The sequence below is a fragment of the Nothoprocta perdicaria genome, unplaced genomic scaffold, assembly GCF_003342845.1.
Source record: "Nothoprocta perdicaria isolate Ctin4 unplaced genomic scaffold, notPer1 scaffold_143, whole genome shotgun sequence".
In the NCBI taxonomy this organism is placed as follows: Eukaryota; Metazoa; Chordata; class Aves; order Tinamiformes; family Tinamidae; genus Nothoprocta; species Nothoprocta perdicaria.
Window position 1 is genome coordinate 1,537,432 of NW_020454572.1, and position 23,774 is coordinate 1,561,205.

The window sequence follows — 23,774 nt, forward strand, 5'->3', positions numbered from 1 at the left end:
GCCGCGCGCGCCCGGGCCCGCCCCCGCACGCGGCCAATCCGCCGCGCCGCCGAGTCCCCCAGCCAATGGGACGTCGAGGAGGGGTCGGTTGCCTCGGCAACCGCGGAGCTGCCTGGCCATTCACAGCGCGGCTTCTTGGTGGAGCCGTTCGAGCTGAGCCAAGCGCGGAGGCGCGCGGGAGGGCCGGCGGCGCCATTTTGTGGGGGGTGGCTTGGCCCGGGGCCCTCCTTCCCCCGGCCCTTGAGGCCGCTCGCGCCGTCCGGGCAGGAAGTGACACGAACCCGGGGTTAGTCCCTCCCCGGGCCGCAGGCTGCCTGCTCACAGTAGCCTCCATGCCCCCCTTGCCTGCAAAAGAGATTTTTAAATTAACCTGTTACGGTGACTTTTGTGTTCAATTAAAACTGAGGAGTTTGTAATTCTGGGCTTTGCGTCTCCCTGGTTTTAAAATTGTTGTTATCTCTCGCAATACTTCGCTGCAAGGGAAAGTCATCCAGTTGCAATAATCTGCGTCTGGAGCATCTGAGAGCGTTTTTGTTTGTTTGTTTAACGAATATAYATGATTACAGTTCCCCTAGTCTGAAATGCTTTTTGTAAAACTCTTCATTGGTTTTTTTTTTTCATGCTGCCCAGCACTTGTTGTGAACATTCGCTAGAGAGAAAAAAGAAATGTTAAAATGCCAGTTAATCAATTGGAGTATTAGCTGTTGCTGGGTTTTACAGTTAACAGCTCTAAATGAGATCAGAGAATTCAGATGTCGGCTGGGTGCTGCCAGGTGGAAAATCTTTGCACTACGCGTGGAACAAGATTATAATTCATTAAAATATTGCAGGAGTGGAAAATAACCAAATATTCCCYGATGTGCCCCTGGCATCGGCAGTTAGGGAGCAAGTTTCTGGAAGAAAAGCAAAGCTCTGCAGTGCACGGCACGTAACTTCACAGCGAGCTCTGAAGCGGCGGCTAAAGCCTCTGGGTGCCTGTGTGTGCCTTACAARACAGAAAAGAGAGAGAGTTTAGCAGTAACATAGACCCAGAAAAATGACACTAGGAAAAGTAACATATTCGTACAGCTTGTTTGCAAATAAAATACTAAAAATGAGAATTGAAGTATTAGCTTTAATATTCTCTGCAGTGAGGGTCCCAATAAATTCCCGAGGAAGCCCCGGCAGGGTTTTTAGCAGGGTCTAATTAGTTAAGTAGCGAATGATTTATTGAAGGCTAGTGGGAAGGCCTGCGTGTATTTTTTTTTCAGGCCACTTACAACGGAGGTCAGGGCTGATTCCCAGTGTCCGGCGCAGGAATAAAGGAGGAGTCAGGGATGGCTGAGGTGCCCACTGAGGCGAGGATCCTTGCGCAGCTTCTCTTCGAGGGCCAGGTATTTCTGTGGCGCCATCTGTTTTTCCCTAAAACAAGAAGGGRAGGATGGCAGACCAAGCCAGCGGCAGGGAGCAGCGTGGAATATTTGCCAGAATACCATCAGTGCTGAGTTTCTGGGAGGGCTGGTTGCCGACCTCCCGTGCAACCCTAGACAGGGTATTGGATCAGTTGCTCTTTCCCGTTACCTCTTGAGCCTTAATGCCAGGACCCGGATACGGAACATGGTTTCAGAGCAGTAGGCCAAGAAGTCGGCTTCGTCCTCCATGCTGAGCTGATTCTGGTTTTCCTGATACCAGCGATCCTTCTTCTGCAGCTCCTCTACCTCCTGGGGGGGAATGAGCAACAAGGAGTCAGGGCAACAGCGAGCAGCAAGGCTGCACGAAAGAGCAACTCCACGTTCAGGAAGCCAAGCCTGGAGGGAGCCATAAATGAGAGTCATCTTCTTTTCCAAACAGGGACCGAGTTTGACCCTAGGGCTATTCCGTGATCTGATTTCACTTTCTAAAGGCAGAAAAATACAAAGGCGTGCTTATGGCTTTCTTAACCCGATGAAAGGAGTTTTGTTTCGTGCTTGCTTTCATAAAGAAGTGTGTGTGCGACCCTCCTGCCAGAGCAAAAACCACATCCCTGCGGGAGCCAGGGGTACCTTTTGCAAGTGTGAATGGATGATGTTGGCCTTGTGAGTGAGACGTTGCTTAAAATCCGTCAGGCAGTCCTCTTTGATGCGCTGGGCCTGCCACTTGCTCATTTTCTCCACGTTGCCAATTTGAAGTAGAAAAGGGGCCAGGTAATCGAGCTCCTGCTCCTCTTGTCCCAAGAGGTCGTCCTCCATTAAATTGTCCTGCAGGGAAAGGAGTGAAAAGGATCACGATCCCATTTACTTGTGTCCCAAACATCCTGTGATGAAGTAAAATAAAAGCAAAGGCCAAAACACTTATAACCCCCTATGAAAAAAAGGATGTTTCTTTTTCTTACAATCTGATCAAAACTAGTGCTTTTCATTAGCTCTATCATATTAACACTTTCCTAACAGGTTTTTTGTTCTGTAGTTTACTTTTTACTGTATTTTTTTATCATCTCTCCTATTTTCCTTGACTGTGAAGATGTTTCTTACACAGAAAATATTATCCATGGAGATGTGAGAAGGGCTTCGCAAATGCTGCAGCATTGGACACAAAGGGGTAGGACAAGATAGTTGGAGTGATGTTAGCCTGGAGGTTGGCAAATAGCTGCTTCTGGTATCTTTCCCTCTATTTTTGTTTCATGCCACATGTATTTGTCATGTAAAACCTGTTATTGCCTTTTATAAATTCTCTCTTGAGGAGAGCTCTGTCCAAAATCATTTAAAAGAAACATTTTGGAGACCCTGAAAAATTGCAAAAAAMCCATTCAGGAATCCTATCTGGAAAAAAAAAAAAAGTCAATTTTATGCAAGTAATAAGGAAATCAAGATAAGATATAAGCTATAGTGGATTAAATCTGTTAAATGAAGAAGTGTGCTTTTCCCTAACAAAATGAACTATAGTTATAAAGGTGCAGCTTGGATCTTCAGTTATCACAGTCCTCCCATAACCCCTATAATTAACAAAACCATGATAGTTATTTAAAAAAAAAAAAACTAATAAACTTACTATTTTTCTCTGTATTTTTTTCCCAGAAAGCTGGAAGGTGAGAGCATGACCTTGCTATATTTTCACAGAAAGGCAGTTGAAGCTGTGCTGCCTTTACCCTTGCTTGCATTTGGCACACTGGGTTTCAATAATTCCTTAGGAATTCCTTGGAAAGAAAAGCTTACTCTGGGTTTCTTCATGCACGTGTAATAAATACTGAGATCGATGACCCCTGCTTACCATAGCTTCATACTCTTGTCTTCTCTTTTCATTGCGCTCTGTATCATAAATTGAAACTGTCAGTTTGATGTCTGCTTCTTCATCCTCACGGATCTTCAGAATTTCTAGCACCTGTCCCCAAAATCACAAAAAAAGACAGCTTAGTTTTCTCATTTAGTGACAACACTCCTACATACTTGACTTGCTATCAGGACAGGTGCTATATACAAGAACTATATCTATATGTAATTCATATCTCTATGCATATTTATGGAAGACCAGATAAATGTAAAGATCTATATGAATATGTTCATATTCTGCTGATAGATCAATCTGATAATGGTTTTTATTTTAAAAGATATTCTATATGACATTTTGAATACAGTTTTTGATATTGCTCATTAATAAAGCTCTTCTGGATCAGAATCTTGCCACTGGTTTTACCTTGTTTTTATTTTTTTTTAAACCCAGGTTTCTATAAACCTTGCCTTCCAAACCTTGCCACTGGTTTGGAAATTGCACTGCAGCCTTGGCTTACTTCTTTGTCCCAATGGGATGTGCAATACAAGCACTGTGAACCTTTGATTTGTTTATAAATTAAGATTGAGAAACTGGGCAAGATAGTTTGGGGAGACGTAGTTTATAGCCTCCAAATCTTGAAAAATGGACTTTTGCAACCTAGTTCTTAAATTTCAGTAATATTTTGTGCTAGTGTTGCTGTGCATTCCCTCTCCTGCTCCTTCAGGTGTTCCTCAAAATCTTTTTTTTTTTTTTTTTTTAAATCTTCAAATCCAATAACTTTGCCCTCATCTCCAAGAATGGATATGTTTATTGGGAAGTACCATGTGAACCCATGCTGAAAATATGGACTTGTTACACAGGTCACTGTGTCATTAACAGTACAAGCAACCTGTTCTATGACTTATTTCCCTACAGTTGCTCCAATAAAAAAAAAAAAAATAAAAAAAAAAAGCAAAGATCATTTCAACATTATGGGTATTCTACCTAGAAGTGCCTAAGAACCAGATTTATATTAGATACATCTTCAGCTATCGTTTCTCTTTGGTCTCATCCCCAGGCAAAAGGCAAAAGGATTTCTAGCTGCTCCCACTTCTGSGGTGTTAGTCACTCTCTGAAACTGTCTCCCTACCTGAGAATGAAAAGTAAGAGCCCAATTTGGAAAGTGACTCCCCATAAAGATATTAAAGACATATCTACCAAATGAGTTGGTTGCAAGCGTTGTAATTCAGCATACAGGGCAGCTCTGTGACACTCGAATTCTTCTCACAGTTCACACTGGGAACGCTTGGAAGACCACTGAGCTGAAACTGTTTGCACCCCCGAGTCTGAGAGCTGGACCCGTTACCTCAGTGGCAGATTCCCAGATTTCGTGCTTCAGCTGCTTCTCCTCCTCCATTAGCTTCTGCAGCAGTTTGTACAGATGGAGCAGCTTTGTGTCCGTCTCAGAGGACCCTGCCTGGAAGGAGACAGGCCAGTGAAAGACCCTATGGATACATGGGACCAAGGGCTCTGATAATATCAGCTAATATCTGATAATATCTGATAATATCAGCTTCGTTCTGCTACGGACAGGGCAGTGACACTGGTTTACACCACTGAAGCACCTGCCCCAGGGTCAGTAGTTAATTAGGCTTCATCTAGAATTTGAATCCATCAGCAATGCCAGCCAGCTTCAATGTTGGACTAGATGATCTGTAGAGGTCCCTTCCAACCTTAAATATTCTGTGAATGTCTCACACTTCTTTGCTGATGCTGCTGTCATTGGCTTGGACCAGTTTTACAGGGTTAGAGATGAAAGGACAGCACCCTAACAATGGCATTCTGCATAGTCTCCCCAGTGGAAAATACAAACAGTAAAAATCACTTGCATAATATATAAATCCTATACAGTATAAGTAAGAAAAATCCCATACTTGGAATCTCTTGCTGATTTTCCTGAGCGTAATTGTGCAGCATCAGTGCAGAACTTACAGGTAAATTCTGTTCCTCGTTGCTGGGTTATATCAGAGATGTTAGTTGGAGTGACATCCTTGCAAGACTGCCCTWCTTGCTTGGAATATCTTTTGTTTCAGGCTATTTATCATCAATGCATTAAGCCTCAGCATCATGTCTGTATCTGCTGGGTAAACTGTGGCAGCTTTGGTGAGACCGTGACACCAGAAGGAGACACAAGGAGCAATTTCTTGTTTGATAAAGGCAAAGGAAATTTCAGCTTCGCTACAACGAACCAGCAGGACTGAAGCCAACAGCTGCTGCAACAGCACCCTGCACAAACACAGGGGCTGTGTCTMCCTGCCTGAAGACCAAGCCTGGAAAGGTGAGCTCAGCCTTTCACATGCCAGCCCAAGCCTTGCATGCCTAACCACCTCCTGCCTGTTACTGCAGCCCCAAGGGGCTTCACATTCTCAGAGGCTTTCTGGGAAGCAGATGCAAGGTGGATGGAGCGTGCAGTGTGCCATGTCCCTTCCCTGTCATTTCACCTTCTGTTCGTGTCCTCCTACTCTAAAAAAAAAGCTCCAAGCTGTAGTTGTTTCTCTCTCTACCTGGTATGCRATGCACATTTCTGGAGTCATGATGATTTCGTTTCCTTTCCTATCCCTCTCTGCTCCCTTTTGGAAGTTCTTCTTTGAGGCAGTGATGTATTTATCCTTGAGGTGGTAAGTCAGGTTGATYCTTTCCTCTGCGATCAGAAAAATGCGCTCTGCCACGTCTTCATCAGCAGGCTTTTGTGGGTTTCTGTGGAAACACTCCTTGATTTGCTAATAAGCGGTGAAAAGGAAGATGGCAGCCAGTTAGACAACACACACACAAACAAAATACAAGGTTTATAGACACCTCGTTTAAGAAAAATAAAAACAAGGTAAAAACTGAGGCTTTCTGTCTGAACTGCAATGGCATCTCTCAAGGGCTTGGCCCTTGGCTTTTCTGTGTCTCAGCCACACTGTCACATGCCAGGTATTGCCCTGTTCCCAAAACACATCTGACTAGATGGAGAAGTAGATTACCAATTTGGAGCATCTTACTGCCTGCAGTCAGAGCCATGCTGATAGATGGGGAATTTCACCAGGAACACAAAACGTTACTAGGTTGGGGTCCAAATACAAAATCATTTGACTAATTTTGAGTCTTGTGAACATTTTGATGGAAAAATCATAGCCAGTTTATAGGGGTTCTTTTATTTTCTTTCCCTCTGACTCAATTTCCAAGTCYTGTTCTCCTGCAGGCAGCCTAGCTTCCTCCGTGCAATTTGTGATGACTGGGGATGCTGTGGCTCTGTGTCAGACAAGCAGCTGCAAGACACGGCAAATGAGCAAAGCCTGGACATCTCATCTAGGCTTTTGCCTTCGCTATGCCCCATGAGAATGAACCCACAGCATTCAACAATACGTCTGCAAAGTATAAGTATCACAGTGATGATTCTTTTTCTGTTCCTGTCTTGGCCGTACCACTATAGGCCGAGGGTTAATGTCAGTTCTGGTGCCAGCTATCTGTATTTTCTTCACTCTTTTGCCAAACTCCACGTGCCGCAAGTACAGGCAGTCATCCCGCCCTTCAAAGTAGTCGGTCATCTCATGGGCATTTTCAACGTGCTTCTGGAGGCCGTCGACTCGCGCCTCRTTGTAAAACTCCATCGTGCGCTCAGTCTCCGGCTCCATGGACGTGTAGATATGCGCTTAGGGCAGAGGAGAGATTGCAGACATTTTCTGAGTGAGTAATAACAACACTGCACTGGTAAGCCCAGGTTTGTCAAGAGGAAGTCTGGTTTTCTTGATGAGCCAATAAATCACATGGCTAATAATCTGGTGTATATAAATGTCTGGGGAGGAAATGCTGTCTCCTCACGGTTCCATGGTTATATGTCATGGCCTGAGGATGGCAGGATGGCTTTGCTGGAACCCTGCCTTCCCTACTATGGTTAGGGAGYACTGAGTGAAGCCCGGGCTCTGTTATTTCAAAACCATGGACCAGCACAACCTCCTGGCTGGAAAGGCTCCTTTAGCAATAGATGTGATACGAGACTTTCACTCCCCTAGCTGCACAACAGCGAGAGACAGAACATAATGCTAAGGAGAAACTTTAAACTTTTGTCACTCCTACTGCTTAAATGAATTATATCTTTATAGGGATATTCTCTCTTAGTGTGGGGAAAAAAAACCCCAAAGTATTTCTCCTCTGTTATGCTGGAGGGGAAGGCTTCCCAGGATTGGGAGAGCACCCGCTGAACTCCCTGCTCTCCATTGGAGGCCTCATTGTTATTAGTCTAGGCAGTTCATCCCAGAGTTTTGCAGTATCCCACAGCCACCTGGGTCTCTGCCAGTGACAGGAGGGATTCACATGACGTCCCATCAGCTGCAGTTGCCTCAGCTGTCCAGGTGAGCTGAAATACCTTTGAGACCCAGGAGGTGTCCTGGGTGGAAGTACTCCTTGGTCACCTGCATCTGTCTGTTCACTTCTCTCCTCTCCAGCTTGTCCTCCCGGTTCTTGAACCACTCCCTCACCTCCACTACTTTGGAATCTGGCAGGAGACAAACCATTGCACAGCGTTACATCAGCCTGTCAGAGAGGGCAGTATTCCATCCCACCACTGAAGAGCAAGCACCCTGATATAGCCAGGGGAGACAGGGTAGTCACTGGAATTATCCTGGGGCGCAAGGGCTTTTGTAAATGAACCCTAGGCTACATTTGATTAGATGAATCTTATCTTAATAGACCTATTCCTCTCTATCATCGAGAACTAGAGCTCAAGGGGGAAAGGCAGCRTTGCAGATGTCTAAGGTTAGATGAGATCATTTCTGTCCCAGAGGCTTCATAAGAGGATCAGGAGAAAAGGGGGATGAGAAGGGGTCTGGCTCTGTCCAACAGGGCTGGAGACAGGAGTCTGTATGTCCAGCTGGGAATCCACATGGTTTCCTGGTCCAGCTGTCTAAGAAGAATGCTTTGGAGTACAGAAATGTCCTTATTTACCCATATTACATAACTGTCCCTTTTCACATTTCTGTCAGCACGGATGGGAACAGTGATGCTGCAGTTGTTAGATCAAGCCAACCTTCTATTTCTCTGAAGATCGAAAATCCAAGCAGTTGACCTGTGATACTTCACAGCATCCCCCTCCACAGTGGGTTGTGAAACAAGTTGAGACTCTGGTAGGAAGCCCTGCAATGCATGTACAGCTTTGGGACTTGATGGACAGTGAACGTGAAGCTGTATCTGGAGATGGGCAGATGAGCCCTTCACAAAGGTGAAAGGAGGAGAAAGCACAAGAGAAAGCCTGGCAGAAAGAGTTGGGGTACCAACCACATCCCCTCCTGCGCTCCGCAGTCGCACAGCCCAGGCTGCGCTTGCAGCACGTGCCCCGTTCAGCGTGTTCCCCGCTCTCTCTTACAGTGCRAGTCTGCGTAGACAGTGAGGCGTTGGACCAGCCCGTTTCCGTTCAAGTACGGTGCCCATTTCTCCAGTTTTGCTTCCTTGTACAGGATCACCTTCCTCCCCTGGGGACTGCGGGTCTCAAATTCTGCAGTGACAAGGAGGGTGTCAGACAAACTGATTCCCTTGTGCTCCAGAAAAAGGAATTCAAGTGGGAGAAAGTTATGGTCTGGGGGGAACCAGGCATTGCTGGTTTGCATTCAGCTGTTGATGAAACTGTTCAGACCCTGCCTGTTGTGCTTTTACATTACAATAGTGACTAATGACTCTTTTCTCTTGTACAGCGGATATTAGGTAATGCATCCGTGGCAGTTCCTTGTACACAATGCTGTCAGAAAGCCCACGCCAGGTGGGGGGATTTTCCAGCAAGAATGAGAAAAGCGTGCTGAGTGAAGGCACGCAAATCATTAGTTGTTGCATGCCTTGATACACTGCAGTCACTGCTGTACCTTGTCCATCCTGAAGAGAGAACGCTTGGGTGAGATAAATGAAATCTCCCTTTTCCACTAAAAGCTTTCTCGGCGTTAAGCAAAAGGCAAAGAAAAAATAAGTACCTTTGGGAGATATCTGAATGGGGGCCACCCAGGACGGTGGCATGTCAAACCTCCTGTCTTCCTCCTCCTTTTCCTGCTGAAACAGAAGCAGGGATTTCCACTARCTGGTAGCTCCTCTTAACGTGCCAACAGCAATTTTTGAGCCTGGGCAATGCTGTGCTGCGCTCAGACCGCAGCTCACGCGAGGCTGAGCTGGTCGTGAGCAACACAGTGGTACGGTTTGGAGAGAGTCACGTCAGCTGCACACGCAGCCCGAGGAGAGCGGCAGCAGCGCGCTGTGGTTTACATGAAAGGGAGCTTTATTGCATCCCCATGCAGCCACTAGCACCTCCCGACCTCAGCCTAAAGAAACGGCCTCCTCGGGGGCCACAGTCACGCTGGGCCAGGGATGAATGTGACTGTCATCACTTAAACCAAAGCCCAGTTTATTGTATATAGCCCATGGAAAGCGCTTTGCTCCTTGGAAATGAGCATGGGCTTAGGAGATTAGATAAGCAGGGAGAATGTGCTGCTATCAGTGTTTCCCTGTCCTGCCGTGCTGGTGTAATGCCTGCACTATCAGGCTGTGTTCTCCCACCAGGAGAACACAGCATTTTTTTTCTTTTAGCACACAACATTTTTGGTGTATCAGAATACGTATATATATATTATTTGTAAATTCTGTTGACTACTCTGATGAGCAGCCAGGACAGCAGAGTGCTGACCAGCAGAGAAAAAATCCAGGAAAAACATCCATTTGGGTTTTATTTTTTGAAAATTCTTTCATGTCAACATTCAGCACACTGAAGTTTGGGTGTTAACCCCAGTTAGGCTTTTCTGAGCCACCAGAACTCAGCAGAGCACAGAGATCTGCAGCCACTTAGAAGAACAGAAAGACCACTGTGTTGCRCATAGTGACTATGGGACAGGGTGTGACTAGCACTTGGGGGATCTGCTTCAAAACCCACCAGAACTATTCGAGCTTGAGAAAAAAAAAAATGTGTGCTCTCCAAAAGATAGCTAAAGCAATTCTGATCTAGCCTGGAGAGGGCAGCAGGTACACAGACACACACCAGTTCCTTACAGCATCTCCACTGCAAGAGCTCCGTGGTCTGGATCACTTACCGCATTGTCCATATCGCTGTCAAGCAACTCTTCTTCTTCCTCAACATCTGGGAGCAGCAGATGAGGCTTGTCAGTTCCTAACAGCATGAATTCCCAGCGGACAGAATCGCCCAAGTCAAAGATGAGATCCTAGGCCATACAGAAAAAAAAACAGTTGGCCACAGAGCTCTCCCCACTCTGGAGGCTGAGGCCAAGGACCTGACACTAAACTGAATGCTGCTCCTGTACATGATGTGCTCTGGTCCTGGCTGGGTGCCAGACAAAGGCCTCCAGACAAACTCCGGATCTCAGCAAGGGGAACTTGCCAGGCCCTTGGCTGGCTGGTAGGACCCCGAAGGCTGCCTGCGGGATGGGAAGACTGCAGGCCCCTTTCCTCCAAGTGCTACTTGGAGCAAACTACTGCAGCACAACAGGCCTTTGGGTTTAACGGGAGTGACCCTTGTCTGCTAGCTCAGCATTTGGGATATGAAGGATTAGCTGCAGCAGCTACCGTCTATGTGGCCAGAGCCAAGGCAGGGGGATGCATAGTGGAAGTCTACACTGTCATGGATCTCASCTTTCCCAGGACTCAGGTCAACGCAACTGGCCATTAGCACAGGGATCTTCAAGGGGTGGTTACCTTGCAGCCATTCGAGCAGTCCTGCATGTTCACCCAGTAGTTCCTGTGGTTCCAGACACTCTCAATACCAAGGAATTGCTCATCCGTGGGGCTGTGGCTGTTTCCCGTGAAGGGGTTGATGAAGAAGTTCTCTGGAACCTCCCTCTTCCCTGACAGAACCAAGACCCACGCATGTACCCGTAAGCCATACAGAGGGTCACGCTTGGGCTTTTCCATTTCCTGTAGCACAGAAGAGAGAGCACTAGTTATTGCTATTTTAATCCACCCCCAAATTGAACATACTCTTTTCTGCCCACTTCTAACGATCTTCAGATCCTTTACACTCTTCAAAGCATGATGCAGTACATAGCCAGTGTATATTCATATACCATCTCACACTGTCCTACCACAGACCAAATGCTCRTGGCCAAGGTCATGGTTGTTTCGTACCTCAAGAGGGAAGGGTGATGAGCTCCTTTCTTGGATCACCTGTGCCCCACCTGCTGCTCCTGGACTTTCAGGGTAGGGTAGACCTTGCTTGACTCACCGTGGCTTTYGCCTCCTCTTTCCTTTCCATTTTATCTCTGGCAGCTGCTGTTTCTGCCTGCTTCTTAGCCTCCTGCTGAAGCTCGAACTTGCTCTGCAGGTCTGGGGGAGGCTTAAGTCTGTACTTGCTGGACTTCTTCTCTCCCTCTTTTGGAACCTGTCTCCACAAAAGCAGGGTATTACTGTGAAACCCAGTAGGGATGAATGGAAAGGAGAAAACTTATGACTTGCAGATGCCTTGTGGTTCCTGACCTTTGGCAGTCTCAAGTATTGTCCTTGTGAGTCAGGAGTTCAGTGAAACCAAAGGGGCCTCTTAAGGAACCATGCAAAACCACTCAGAAGATGCCTTTATTGAGGTTCTTCCTTRGTACTTACTGAAATCTGGGGATATCTAAAGTGTTCCAGGTAGCCTGACTCCAGAGCTCACTAGCAATAGGCAGGCTGAGGATGCATTCTGCCTCCATGTACCCCAAGATCACTCATCAGGGAGGCCTGCATGGATCAAGTATGGAGAGGCCTAGTAAAATTATATCCCAGGAGACTTAATAAGCACTCACAGAAGAGCTTTGTTCCCTCTTGCAGCAAGGAAACATGGAAGACCTGATGCTCCCAAGTCCTTGTTCTCCTAAGCACATTGTGGATACCACATGGCCAAAACACAGACAAGCTATGACCCTCTCAAAACGAGCAGCGTGGTTGGAAAGCAAAGGGGATGTTGGAGGTTGGAGCCCTGCAGCCTGCCCTTTGGCTCCTCCTCACTTTAGCATGGACATATAAGAGATGCTAGCTCCTCTGGCCTCTGCTGAGCTTCACCTTTCTTATCAGTGTCCTGGCTAACTAACTAGAATGATCCAGCTGGGCTCCCCCCTACCTGTTCGTGGATAGGATCCTCACCTCTGGTGGCTTCYGAAGCAGTGGGCACACCTGTAGGGTCTCATCCATGGTGCATATATTGTGCGTGGCGTATCCATTCACACAGTAGGCGTCATAGCCAGCTCCGATCAGCATGGAGCACAGCAGCACACTGAAGTCAAAGCAGTTCCCTCGCTGGTACTTTAGGATGGTGGTTGGGGAATACAGTGAACTGGGCTTGAAAGAGAGGGACATATGCTCTCAGTGCTTGTACTGTGAGGCTGAACCATGTCCTGGCCAGAGAGCAGGACAGAGAGGAAGCACTGGCCTTTTCTCTGAGCTCTGCACTCTTATGGAATCTTTTATGTAAAATTCCTACATAAATCCACAGAAGTGATCACTTCCACAGATCCCAAATGTCCCTTCCAAAATAATCCAGAGAGATTCCCATCTCACCCCAACTCTGGTGACAAATTTGACCACAGGAAGAGATGGGCAGGACAAAAAAACTAGACAGACTGCTGAGAAACTAATGCAAACCACAACTCAAGGGTGGAGCTCACCTCCAACTCTAGCTAGCAGACRACTGCAGGACTGCAAAGCAAAAGACCCATAAGCCAAATGATAGTTCAAAGGAGGGAACATATTCCCTTCTGGCTTCTATTGGTGTCCAGGCAAAGCATGGGATCAACATGCACACGGTGCACATACCGAGATTCTACATATGGAGTTTACTGCCAGATCTCAGAGTGCACTTCAGAGGCGATCAGGGCGCTCTCCATCTGCTAAACAGGGACATGTTTTCTATGCTAGAACTTCCTTTGGASTCTGGGGACACATTTGTCCCACAAAGTGGCTGTGCAGGCGGTGTGGGGTTCTAGGCAAGACACCAGCACTCCTTGCTTGCAAAGAGTGTGGTCCTTTGCTTTAGCTGATTCACAACAGTCAAAAACTTGCCCTTGTTCTGGCACCATCCCTTCTTCCCACTCTGGAACTCTCCCTTGAGCCACTTCAAGACATTCCAGGTATTGAGACAGAAATGGGAAATGCCCCTACAAACTGGTCTGTGAGGTCTAGATCTCCTAGCTTTCATATGYTCCTTCTCTAGGTCCTGGAGAGAAAGCCAGTTCAAGCCACTAGAAACCTGCTGGTTATCTGGGGTGACAGAGAGCAGGTCAGGCCCAGTTTTAGAGTCTTAGAGGAATGGTGCTGAACTGGTTGACATGGACAACAATGTGCGTGAAGTGGGAATATTGGTCCAAATAGAGCATATGTGGCCAGGGGGAGTCAGGGCTTGACCAAAGTATGGAGAACCACAGCCTCTTTCTTACTGGTGCAATAGGGGACTTGAGAGGCTCCATGGTCAGGTAATCAGAGACGAAGCTGGCACAGCCTTCCCAGTGGTACAGCTCAGTATAAGGCAGGAGRGTTGGTCTCACTGTTGTGCTCACAAACTTCTGTGGAGCAACAAGAAGACTTTGGTTAGCTAGCAGACTCCTGTCCTCATCCCACAGCTACCCTTACACCACCCCCAGATGTTGCAGCTCATGCCCAGGACATCCCAAGATGTATCAACAGCATTGTTAGCCCTCCTCATCCACTGAGATGGAAAATGCTTGGGATTGAGAGGCCAAGGACACTTATGTTTTTTACTGTTGCTAAATATTCAAACTCATCTCCTTCACATTACAGATGCAAGAAATTTCTGCTCTAAGTTTTCAAGAAAGGCAAATTTCAAGAAAGGCAAAACATTTTTGCCTTACAAAAACGTTGAGGGAAGTAGATGCAAAGTGGCAGTTTTGCATGCCCATGGAGTATCATATCCAGAACTAGCCAGCAACCGTGTAGCTTGGACCCCGTCCTATGATGGGGTCCAAAGCACAAACCTTCACACGTGAATCTGTACCATACAAGCTCTGGAAGCCTTGCAATATGGCCCGATTCTGGATTCCATACCTCTGATCCTCAGTCCAGGTAGAAACTCGTGCATTTCACATGTTTCTGTTATTTTCTTTCTTTATGGTTCTGTTTCCTGGTTGTGTGGCACTAATCAAAGCCTATTGCCCCCATGCTGTGGCCCAGGCTGTACCTCTATGCCACACTCATTGGCCGGGTGAAGGAGAAGCGGTTCGCGGTCAGGGCAGAGGTGGGTGTACTGCTGAAGGAAGTTGTCAGCAACACGTAGCAGCTTCTTCTCCTTTGGGGAATTTGTCTTATAGGAAGATGGCAACTGGGATGTGTCAATGGAGCTCCAGTCAAATTCACTTCATGGGCAGGAGGAGATAGACACACAGGTTGAGCAACATGGTTCAGGAAGGATGACCTGCTATCAAACACAGCAGGGATTCCCTGTTTCCCAGGGGAGGTGGGGAGCCATAGGGCACAATTTGAGAGGTGTASATGTTAACCTTGACACATCCAGGCTTCCCTGGAGCGGTGGCAAGTTAACTTCCATCTGGAGGCTGGGGGGATTTTTGAGAGAGCAGTGAACAGTTGGGAAAAAAATTGTCATCTTCTTATTCRCACGTGTGCCCACTTGTAGGCAAACCCCTTTGGGAGAGCACGCACACGACCTCGCTCACCTCTGCACCCCCRCACAAGGGGACCACACAGGCCCCTCACACACGTGCAACAGCCGCCCTCARAATGTCCCCCATCCCACCGCCTGGCCCGGGACAATCCCTACTCATCACTATAAGGGACAAGCATTGCCTTACGGTACRTCATTTGGGGCACAGGCTTGGTCTGCAGACAGTGTCCTCTCCCCGTCATGTTCACCACCGACCTCCAGAGCTTTCAGCTCTTCTTCCTCTCTTTGCTCCTCTTCCTTGTTCTCTTTCAGGACCTCCATTCTGCCTCCTCCGGGGCACTGGGAAAAAAGGGGAATTTGGGAGTGGGACCCAATATAAAGCAACCCCCCCTCAAAACACCCCCAAACCCAGGGCTGAGTGAGTTGGTGTGTGAGCGTGGCCAAGGAAGCTGCACGTTCCCAGGCACGGGAAGAAAGCCCAAGTGCGGCTGGGATCATGGAGGATACGTGGCCGAGAGGAGCCSCCTGGGCCGCCGGGGCTGCAGGAGGCTCAGGGGGGTCCCTGCTGGAACTGCCAGCAGCTCTTCAAGGGAGCGGYGCCACAAGGACCGCGGACGCCTCCCGAAACACTGCGGCGCCTTTACCTCTGCTGCAGTAGCGCCGCGCGTGCCCTGGTCACCCGGCTCCTCACCCCCGTCCCCCCGCGCAGGCAAGACAGATTTTGCAGCAGAATAAAGAGCAGAAGAGCCGCAGAGTGGCTCCAAGGACGGGCCTCGGTGCTGCCGTCCGCTCGGAGGCCGTTGCGGGCCCCCCTCCTTGCGGTCACACCGACCCCGGCGCGCAGGAGATAGCGCCGCAGACCTTGGCGCTATCGGCCGTGCCGGGGGCGGAAACGCGCCCCGCTCAGAGGAGGGGGCAGCGGCACAGCGGCCCCCGCGCCCCCAAGGATGGAGGGGACGCGCTGGGAGGCCTGAGCGCCGCCGCCGCCCGCACGGCCACCCAGCAGCCCCTTCCTGCCRCCCCGGCCGCTACCGGCCTCGCCGTCCCGCTGCGCCCAGCGCGTCATGGCAACGGCAACGGCCCGCGGGGCCGCCGGGAGCTGCCGTTGGGGTGGCAACGGCCGCCATGGAGCCGCTGCCTCCGCCAGGCCGCAAGYGAGCCCGGCCTGGGGCCTCCTCGGGAGCAGCCGCCGGCAGCCAGGCCACAGCGACCCCCAGCACAGGGGCTTCCTGAGGCAATTTTGGTGCAAAATGAATCGGGAACAGGCAAAAGCCACGAGGACATGCCCCCTGGAGAGGTCGCAGTCACAAACGGGGTACCCCAAGCATGGAGCAAACAGCCCTGATCCCACCATGCCTGCTCAGCAGGCCCTCCAAGATTATGGGTTTGCCTTTAAACTCATGAGATTTATTCATTAAAAAAAAATAAATAAAAAAATCATCCTTTCCGCTGCTTTCTAAGCCCACAGGCCGCACTAGCTTTGCACCTTCGAGCCGTTGCATGCAAGCCTCAGTGCTGGCTAATTGCTCTGCAAGAGCATCTAATGCAAAGCAGAGCTTCTCACCCCAAATCTGGCAACAGGGACACACAGGGGACTTTTCTTTTGGTTTTAATTATTAATTCATGAAACTCTCAGCTGGGTTAGGATGTGAACACTGGTTTGTTTTCTGGATTTCCTTGTGGTTAGGGGAAAAAAATTGCATCTGGCTGGCAATACATTTCTGTAGTTGCCGCTCTCTTGGCTGTCACAGTTAAAGCTCTGAGGGTTCACAGAACATGGCGAGCCAAGCACCACAAATAGTGCAAAGAGAGGCAAAGTTGCACTTAGGCTGCTTTAAATTATCTGCATTTAAACGTTTGCCATACCCAGCAGAAAACATCAAGAGTCATTGCTATGAGAGGCTGCTTCTCCATATGGGAAATAACCTGCAAGAAGAATGCCAGGAGTAAACCCTTATCCCTGTGTGCTCTCAGTTTTTCTGTCCAGCTTTTGCATTTCAGAAGCTATTAGAAACCAAGCAAACATGCTTGCACTCACTAAACCACGTGCATTTAGTACACACAGTTATTTGGCTCTTCTATGCTGCTGCAGCACCTTGTGTTATTGTCAAGTACAAAACAGCAACCACAAAACAATTACAATGCATAAAAACCCAGGCTCCTGAGCACATTGCAAGCTCCTCTCCTAGGTGGCACCCAGCCACCTAAGTGAACGCTCAGGAGCTCTGAGCTGATGGCAAAGGTTGTGCCCGAGGATGGATGTTCGGGGAGCTTGTTCCTGCGGCTGCTGCTGCAGGATGCCGGGGCAGCTCTTGTGCAATCGCCGGGCAAGCGTGTTTGCGTGGGGGAGCAGGGGCAGCTGACGGAAAGCGATATAAGGAGCGCGCCAGGGAGAACAAGGACTCGTGGGCAGTTGTGGGTGGCTGAGCATAGATTGGCCTGGCAATGGTAAGTAGAAAGGCAACGGGCAAAATCTTTCTGTTGAGGATGCTGGTGGGACCTCTCAGAATCATCACTGCTTAAAGCCATAGATATTTTTTTTTTTTTCCTAACAAGTGGCTTGCAAGGAGACAGCACCTCCTGTCTCACTAMGCAGCTGACAGAGGTTTTTAAATGTCTGGGTCCTCACACTGAGCTAGAGATGAAGGAGGTYGCCATCCCTCAGGGGGACTCTTTGCCCAGTCCTTTCCTCCTGTGCAAAAAGGCTGGGCTGGACTGGAGTATCCCGAACTGCATAAAATTCTTGGCAGTGGGAATCATTCTTCCACTAGCATTTCAGGGGCTCTGTTTCGGACTAATGCGCCACCTGAAAGATGCTTTTACCTAGTGTTCTGGGCTTCAGAACTTTGCAAAAGAGGTGGTGCTACAGAGATGGGAATAAATCTGTGCCTTTTTTTTTTTTTTTTTCAGCTGATTGCTCTAGGCTACAGCTATATCTAAATTTGCTACCAAAAACCAAATTGAGGTTTTTGCTCTTTGATTTGCCCAAATGCACATGCAAATTGCTGGGAGCAAGGGCAGATYGGAGTGTTGCTGTAGTCACCAGCCCAAGCTGACTCATATCCCTTTTTCTGATAAGACGACTCCAAGTTTGAAGACTCATACAGCAGCATACATTTTTTTGTAAAGAAACCCATTATCTGACCTAGCAGGGGAGATTTGTTGGGCAGCGAGTGTGACTTCATTGACATTATCTGAACATTTGTGTCATACATTTTGGTTGTGTTTGGAATTTTCTTTTTTCGAAATTACATTGTCTCCCTTGTTCAGGACATGGAAAAGAGGCACTGGAGAAGCCAGGACCCTCTTGCAAATTCTAACTCTTCAAATGAGAGCTATAGCTGTGGTGAGGAGAGTGGAAAACTCATTTCCTCTTTCAGAGGCCTGGACTGGTGCCTCCACTCTGTGGTTTTATTCAAAGTGCTGTTTCATACCCAACTGCAGCTTTATCGTTGTCAGCAGGGATGTGCTAACCTGAGATCTGTTTTCTCCCACCCATCTGTTTTCTTTCTGGATTAGCCCTTTACGGTGCAGCTTTCCACCTTCTAAATTCAGGACAATGTTTGGCCTCTATCTTATCCTGGTGGACTGAGTGAGGGGTTTTGCTGATCTGGCCCACTGAGCCAGAGCAGATCAGATCAGATTTAGGCCGCTGAACCTATAGTTATTATAGAAGCCATTGCACCCATGCTTCAGGGCTGGCTCTTTTTGGATGATTAAAAACATCTTCAGTGAGCATGCTATAAAATGAAGTAATCTGCTTCTTTTTACAGGACGGGGCTGTGAYATATTTGCTGCTGCTCTCTACCCTCCGCCTGGCTGGCTCTGAAGGCAACAAGAGTGAGTCTATGCTGCCGTGTGGCATTACGGCCAAGGAGTGTGGGAGGAAGAGGTCTAAACCTTACCTGATCCGTGCTCAGTTTGCTCATTCAGGACAACRGTTTGATGCTCAGGAGGGCAGGAACTGGGAAGCCAGAGCTGACAAAATAAGCAGAATCCTCAGGTGCTTCTTCCCAGCCACACAGGGTCCAAAATCCACGTCAGTGGGCACAGGCATAGGGATAGGCTAGCACTCCATGTGGTGACCCACAGCAAGCTCCGTAGCTCAGATCCAGCTTACTGAAACAAGGGAATCTGGATGAGCTGAGATGTGCCAGGCTCTCCAGCACACAAACGTCCTTCTGGGCGAGCCGAGGTGGGAGGTTCCTGCTCAGCTGCGAGAGCAGAGTGGCCGTGCGCCCGYGCGGTGCCGAGAAGCCAGGATCCCCCAGGCAGGAGCCCAAGCTGCAGGGAGCTCCGGGTACTGCGTCGCGGCGGGTAGAGGTCCTCGCTGCCTTCCAGCGTCCTCGTGTTGCTTTTGCTGCAGCCACACTGGTGAGCCCACGTGGCGGGAGGGAACAGCTTGCCACCCGCTTCAAGAGGAGCCTGGATGCTTGCTTCCCAAACCCGTGCCAGCACCAAGGGGATTGCCAGGTGATGGAGGACCGACCCATTTGCAGCTGCAAGCCGGGCTTCACGGGGGCATTCTGCCAAGGTAGGCCAGGGCCCGGGGATGCTGGTGAGCCCTTCCCACGCTGTCCACAAGCACAAAGGGAAGGGTGGAGGTGAAGATGCACTGATGTTAYCACTGCTCCTGGTCCAAAAGGGCTCCACGAGCACAACGTGGGCCCTGGTCCAAGTGTGCCTGCTTTCCCACCGTGTCCTGATTGCAGGYTGATACAAGCACCAGCCATTCCCCTCCTCCTCAAAAGTTTTAATTCCTGTGTGAAGGAAAGCTGGGCTGTCGAGAAGGTGTGGTAGCTGTGCCAGGACACCACAGGCTGGTAGCTTTTTAAGCTCTCCGTAACCAAAAGGACTCCAGCAGGCATGAGGACAGCTCCTTCCAGAAGCTGCTCAAAAACAGCTTGTTCATCTGAAGCAGAGGATTGCTGTCCCTGTCTGCTTCCCATGGCGGACCGCGGTGATTCTGTAGACAGCCCACACAGAGGGGAATCAAAACCTYTTCAAGTAATGCCTTGAGTTTAAGGATGGTATGTATTCAGAGTAACAGTAGCTGTGGACCTGTGCAGGCCTTAGGCAACAGGTGGAAAAGCTCAGAGCCCCATTAATTTCTGCAGGTTCCCAAACATTTGTCTTTTGCTTCTGCCCAGTGTTTCTGTGGGTCCCTAGCAGCAGCCTCCATCAAGGCTGGAGTGAAGGTCTCTAGAGCTTTGTGGGACCATAGCAGACGTAGGGCTCCTTCAGGCCTCTTCCTTATTGCTATTGCAGATGGCTTTTTCCCCCAGATGTGATACTGAAGTTGACTTGCGAGGAGGAGCACATGAAGATGATGGTGAGGAAAGAGGTGTTTGAACTCTTGAAAATCCCCCAGGAACTTGTCCACTTGAAGAACCAGGCATGCAAGGTCTCCGAAAGGGAAGAAGAGGGCAAGTTGTTCTTTGCAGCCATTCTCACAGGTGAAAACCACACTGCCTGYGGATCAGTGATTCAGGTGAGACTGCGGCACAGAGCCTGTCTGCATAACCTGGATTAGAACGTGAGAACTCAGTGGCCCTGCTGGGTAGSGACAGCAAGAGAAAATGCTGGTGGCTTTTTCTTTTATCTCAGGGCCTCAAAGCCCTTGGAACATTCCTGTGAGGACTATCAGAAGACTTTTCTACATCTGCTAAACTACTGGGGGCAACACGTCTATCCCCATTCAGAAGAGCATGGGAGTCTCAGGGTGGCAACAGGCCTTAGCTTTGTAGCTGCGTCCTCTGAACTCTACAGTCCTGGCTATAGTGCTCCGATCCCTTCCTTAATCCTTCAGAGCACATGGCCATGGCTGGSTGTGTCACTTGGCAGGAGATGGGCTTGACATGGTCATACAAAGAGAAGAGTCCTTGAACTGCCCTTTTGTGGTGTAGTGGATATCTATGAAAGTTTCCCTTGAGTTCAGGGTTCCCTAGGTCACCTACCGTGTTCCTCAAGGTCCTGGGATGGTACAGGGATACCAGTGCTCCCGCTCTGCTGCATAGGAGAGCTGCCTTACCTGGCTTCTGTGTCTTGACTGCTCTAATGAAGGCTTCCTGGACATACAGTTTGAGCATGAAAAATCCCAACAGACATTCAGAAGGCCTGGAGCAGAGAGAGCTCGGCTATTTTCTAATGAATGTACCCAGTGAATCCTCAAGAAGTTGCAGCCCTGCTGGAATGTGAAGCTTTGTGTACAGTTTAGAAGTGATCTGGGGATTCACTGTCTATGTCATTTCAGCAAAACAGCTCCCACGTGTCCTACTCCAACGTCATCGAGTCGGAGCGGAAAGCGCACGGGGGCGTGATCACCCGGAGTTTTCAGCTGGAGGTACATTTTGACTGTGTCTACGCCTATGAGCAGGTGGTGAAAGTGCCCTTTGCTCTCACTGCTATCGACAAGTAAGTGTTTTTTCTTATCTTGCCTTTGACATGGTATCTTCTGGCCTGTGGGGAAAACAGATGCCTTCAATGAGGCCAAGGCCTTGGGGTGGCAGTGAGRAGCTCTCAGAGGAATATCACAGCAAGGTTCCTTCCTCCCCTCATCCCAGATTGCTCAGGACCAGGCTGTCAGTGAGGCAGTGTGGCTCTATTTGGGAGGGATGTGAGCAGAGAAGCTTCTACATACAAAGAATTAGTGCATGCAGGACCTTCATCTATGCTGGTGGCTTGACTTGTGCTAGTCCATYCTATCTTATTTTCATTCTGTTCCTGACGTCTCTACTCCTCTCCTCTCAGGCTGGTGCAGTTTGTAATCAAAGAAGGGCACTTCAATGTGACCATGAGACTGTACAAGACCCCCTCCTACCTCCAGCCCTATCACCATGAGGCTGCAGCCATCCCCATCACAGACACAATCTATGTCTTGTTGAAGATAGAAGGGCAGCACCAGCTCAGGTACTTCCTCCTGAGTGTTGAGGACTGCTGGGCAACACCAACTTCAGATCCTTACCAGGATGTGCGGCATGATCTCATCGAGAAAGGGTGAGTGGTATCTCTCTAGTTACGGAAACGCAGGGAGCCAAGGAAGGCCATGCCCATGCACCATGGGACAGGAATACTCCTGTTCAGCTCTGCCTGGGGGGGGCTTGTGCCTGTGTGCTCTGGTGCAAGGGAGAGCTATCAGCATCCCAGCCTGGCTGCTCTTCCTCATTTCTGACTCAGCCATCATGCCCCAGGTGTCCCCACGATGAGACAGTGRCATACCTCAACGCCATTGGAGAGAGCACCGTGGCCAAGTTCAGCTTTCAGATGTTTCAGTTTGTTGGTTWCTCAGAGGTGTTTCTGCACTGCCGCGTCCGGCTGTGTCTCCCGGACAGCCTGGAGTCCTGTGCCAAGGTGAGCATTCCCTGCTGTCCACACTGTGCCCTGCTTGGGGAAACCGCCCCTCTCTCGGCTTATGTGTGGAGAAAGGGCTCTGCTCTGGCCTCAGGCACCCCAGCACAATAATCACTTCCCAAGAAAGGAGCTCACTGCATGGCCCTTATCTAAAGTGATAAGGACTTGAATCCACTGGGGAGTCCCTTTCTCCTTTCCTTCCTTTCTATTAGGTACTTAAGTTTCCAGTCTTACATTGGGACTCGGGGGAGGGCCAGACTGAGGTCYCTTTTCATGCTCTGGGATATTGACTCTTCCCAAGCAGAAGCCCCAAATCTGCCTCCTCCACGAGGAGAGCGTCAGGAGAGATCATCCTCTTACCCGGCCCATTCAGCAGTCTGCTTCCCTGCCCTGCAGTCCCATCTCCCTTCCCTTTGCTTTGTTGACAGCAATGCCCAAGGCCTCTGAAGAAGAAGCGAGCACTGGCAGATGACTACAATGAGATTGTCTCCTATGGGCCCATCCACCTGCTGGCTGCTCCCTCCCCAAGGGCAGAGACYCTCCTCTCTAAGGCTGACCAGAGGGACTCAGAGGGTATGTATGTCCCTCCAGGGAAGATGAGAACAACTCAAAAATGTCTAGGTAATTACACATGATTTAAGAAAACTGTGAAAAAAGTTGCTGTTCTGCACATGAGCAGGGGGACTTTCAGGTGTTACTGGCAAGCTCTAGCAACCAGAAAAACATGGAGAAACTAGTGCTGCGTGAGCTGCTGCCAGATAAGGCATAAGGAGAGGCTGAGCATGAGAGCAAAGCTAGAAGGGATMAAAAAAACAGAGCTTTTTTTTTGCACTTGGGATAATGAAGGCTGTTTTGTCAACTTCACAGAATCACAGAATCACAGAATAGTTAAGGTTGGAAGGGACTTCTAGAGATCCCATAGTCCTGCCTTCCTGCTCCAGCAGGGAAACCCAGAGCACGGGGCACAGGGTGGCATCCAGGTGGGTTTTGAAGACCTCCAGAGAAGGAGCCCCCCCAGCCTCCCTGGGCAGCCTGTKCCAGGGCTCGGGCACCCTCACAGTAAAGAGATTCTTCCTCAAAAGAACTTCCTCCTAACATCAAGCCAGGCTCCTTCTAGGAACTAAGGTCATTCCAGGAAAGCCGAACAGCACTCCAGGAATAGGGCTGGCAACAAGCMCACCTACAATATAGAGCCAGTGGGCAGAGGGTGTGAGTGGAGGCCCCAGGTGAGGCTGGTCAAGGCAGCCAAGGCCTATTAGTTCCCMCAGGGCCCTGGCAGACCTCCAGCCCAGAATCTCTAACCCACCAAAAAAGATGACACCCTTTCTCTGACTCCTGTCTCAGCTGGGAGATGCCATCACCAGCCAGGGTCTCCTCAAGACATCAAGATACATAACCACTCTYTCTTCTCTTTGGCAGGACGCAGTATGTGGCTTCCTGGGGCCCTGCTTCTGCTGTGTGTGCTTGGCRTGTTCAGTGTGGCTGCTGTAGCCATCACCATGAAGAGACACACGATGTAGAAAATCGCTGTTTCCAAATAAACATGGCAATAGCAAGCTGCCCGCCCTGATCTTCTTAGCGGGGATCTGGG

At 49.1% G+C, this 23,774-nt stretch overlaps 2 protein-coding genes across 2 annotated transcripts; one reads left to right on the top strand and one right to left on the bottom strand.

Annotated features, from left to right (window-relative positions):
- Nucleotides 1-1,098: 1,098 nt before the first annotated feature.
- DRC7 (dynein regulatory complex subunit 7) lies at nt 1,099-18,907 on the bottom strand. Its single transcript, XM_026034448.1, has 18 exons — nt 18,739-18,907; nt 15,021-15,172; nt 14,393-14,567; nt 13,635-13,760; nt 12,346-12,540; nt 11,453-11,608; nt 10,927-11,145; nt 10,308-10,436; nt 9,204-9,276; nt 8,609-8,737; nt 7,613-7,741; nt 6,672-6,898; nt 5,769-5,984; nt 4,571-4,681; nt 3,226-3,336; nt 2,022-2,216; nt 1,561-1,700; nt 1,099-1,401 (listed from the first exon to the last, which is right to left on the bottom strand). The coding sequence occupies exons 1-18, from the start codon at nt 18,760-18,762 to the stop codon at nt 1,311-1,313; spliced, it is 2,598 nt and encodes an 865-aa protein (XP_025890233.1). The 5' UTR covers nt 18,763-18,907; the 3' UTR covers nt 1,099-1,310.
- Nucleotides 17,221-23,754, top strand: LOC112943301 (uromodulin-like). Its single transcript, XM_026034449.1, has 9 exons — nt 17,221-17,281; nt 18,607-18,673; nt 19,200-19,367; nt 20,119-20,324; nt 21,087-21,247; nt 21,584-21,829; nt 22,024-22,183; nt 22,612-22,756; nt 23,603-23,754. The coding sequence occupies exons 1-9, from the start codon at nt 17,279-17,281 to the stop codon at nt 23,701-23,703; spliced, it is 1,257 nt and encodes a 418-aa protein (XP_025890234.1). The 5' UTR covers nt 17,221-17,278; the 3' UTR covers nt 23,704-23,754.
- Nucleotides 23,755-23,774: the final 20 nt, after the last annotated feature.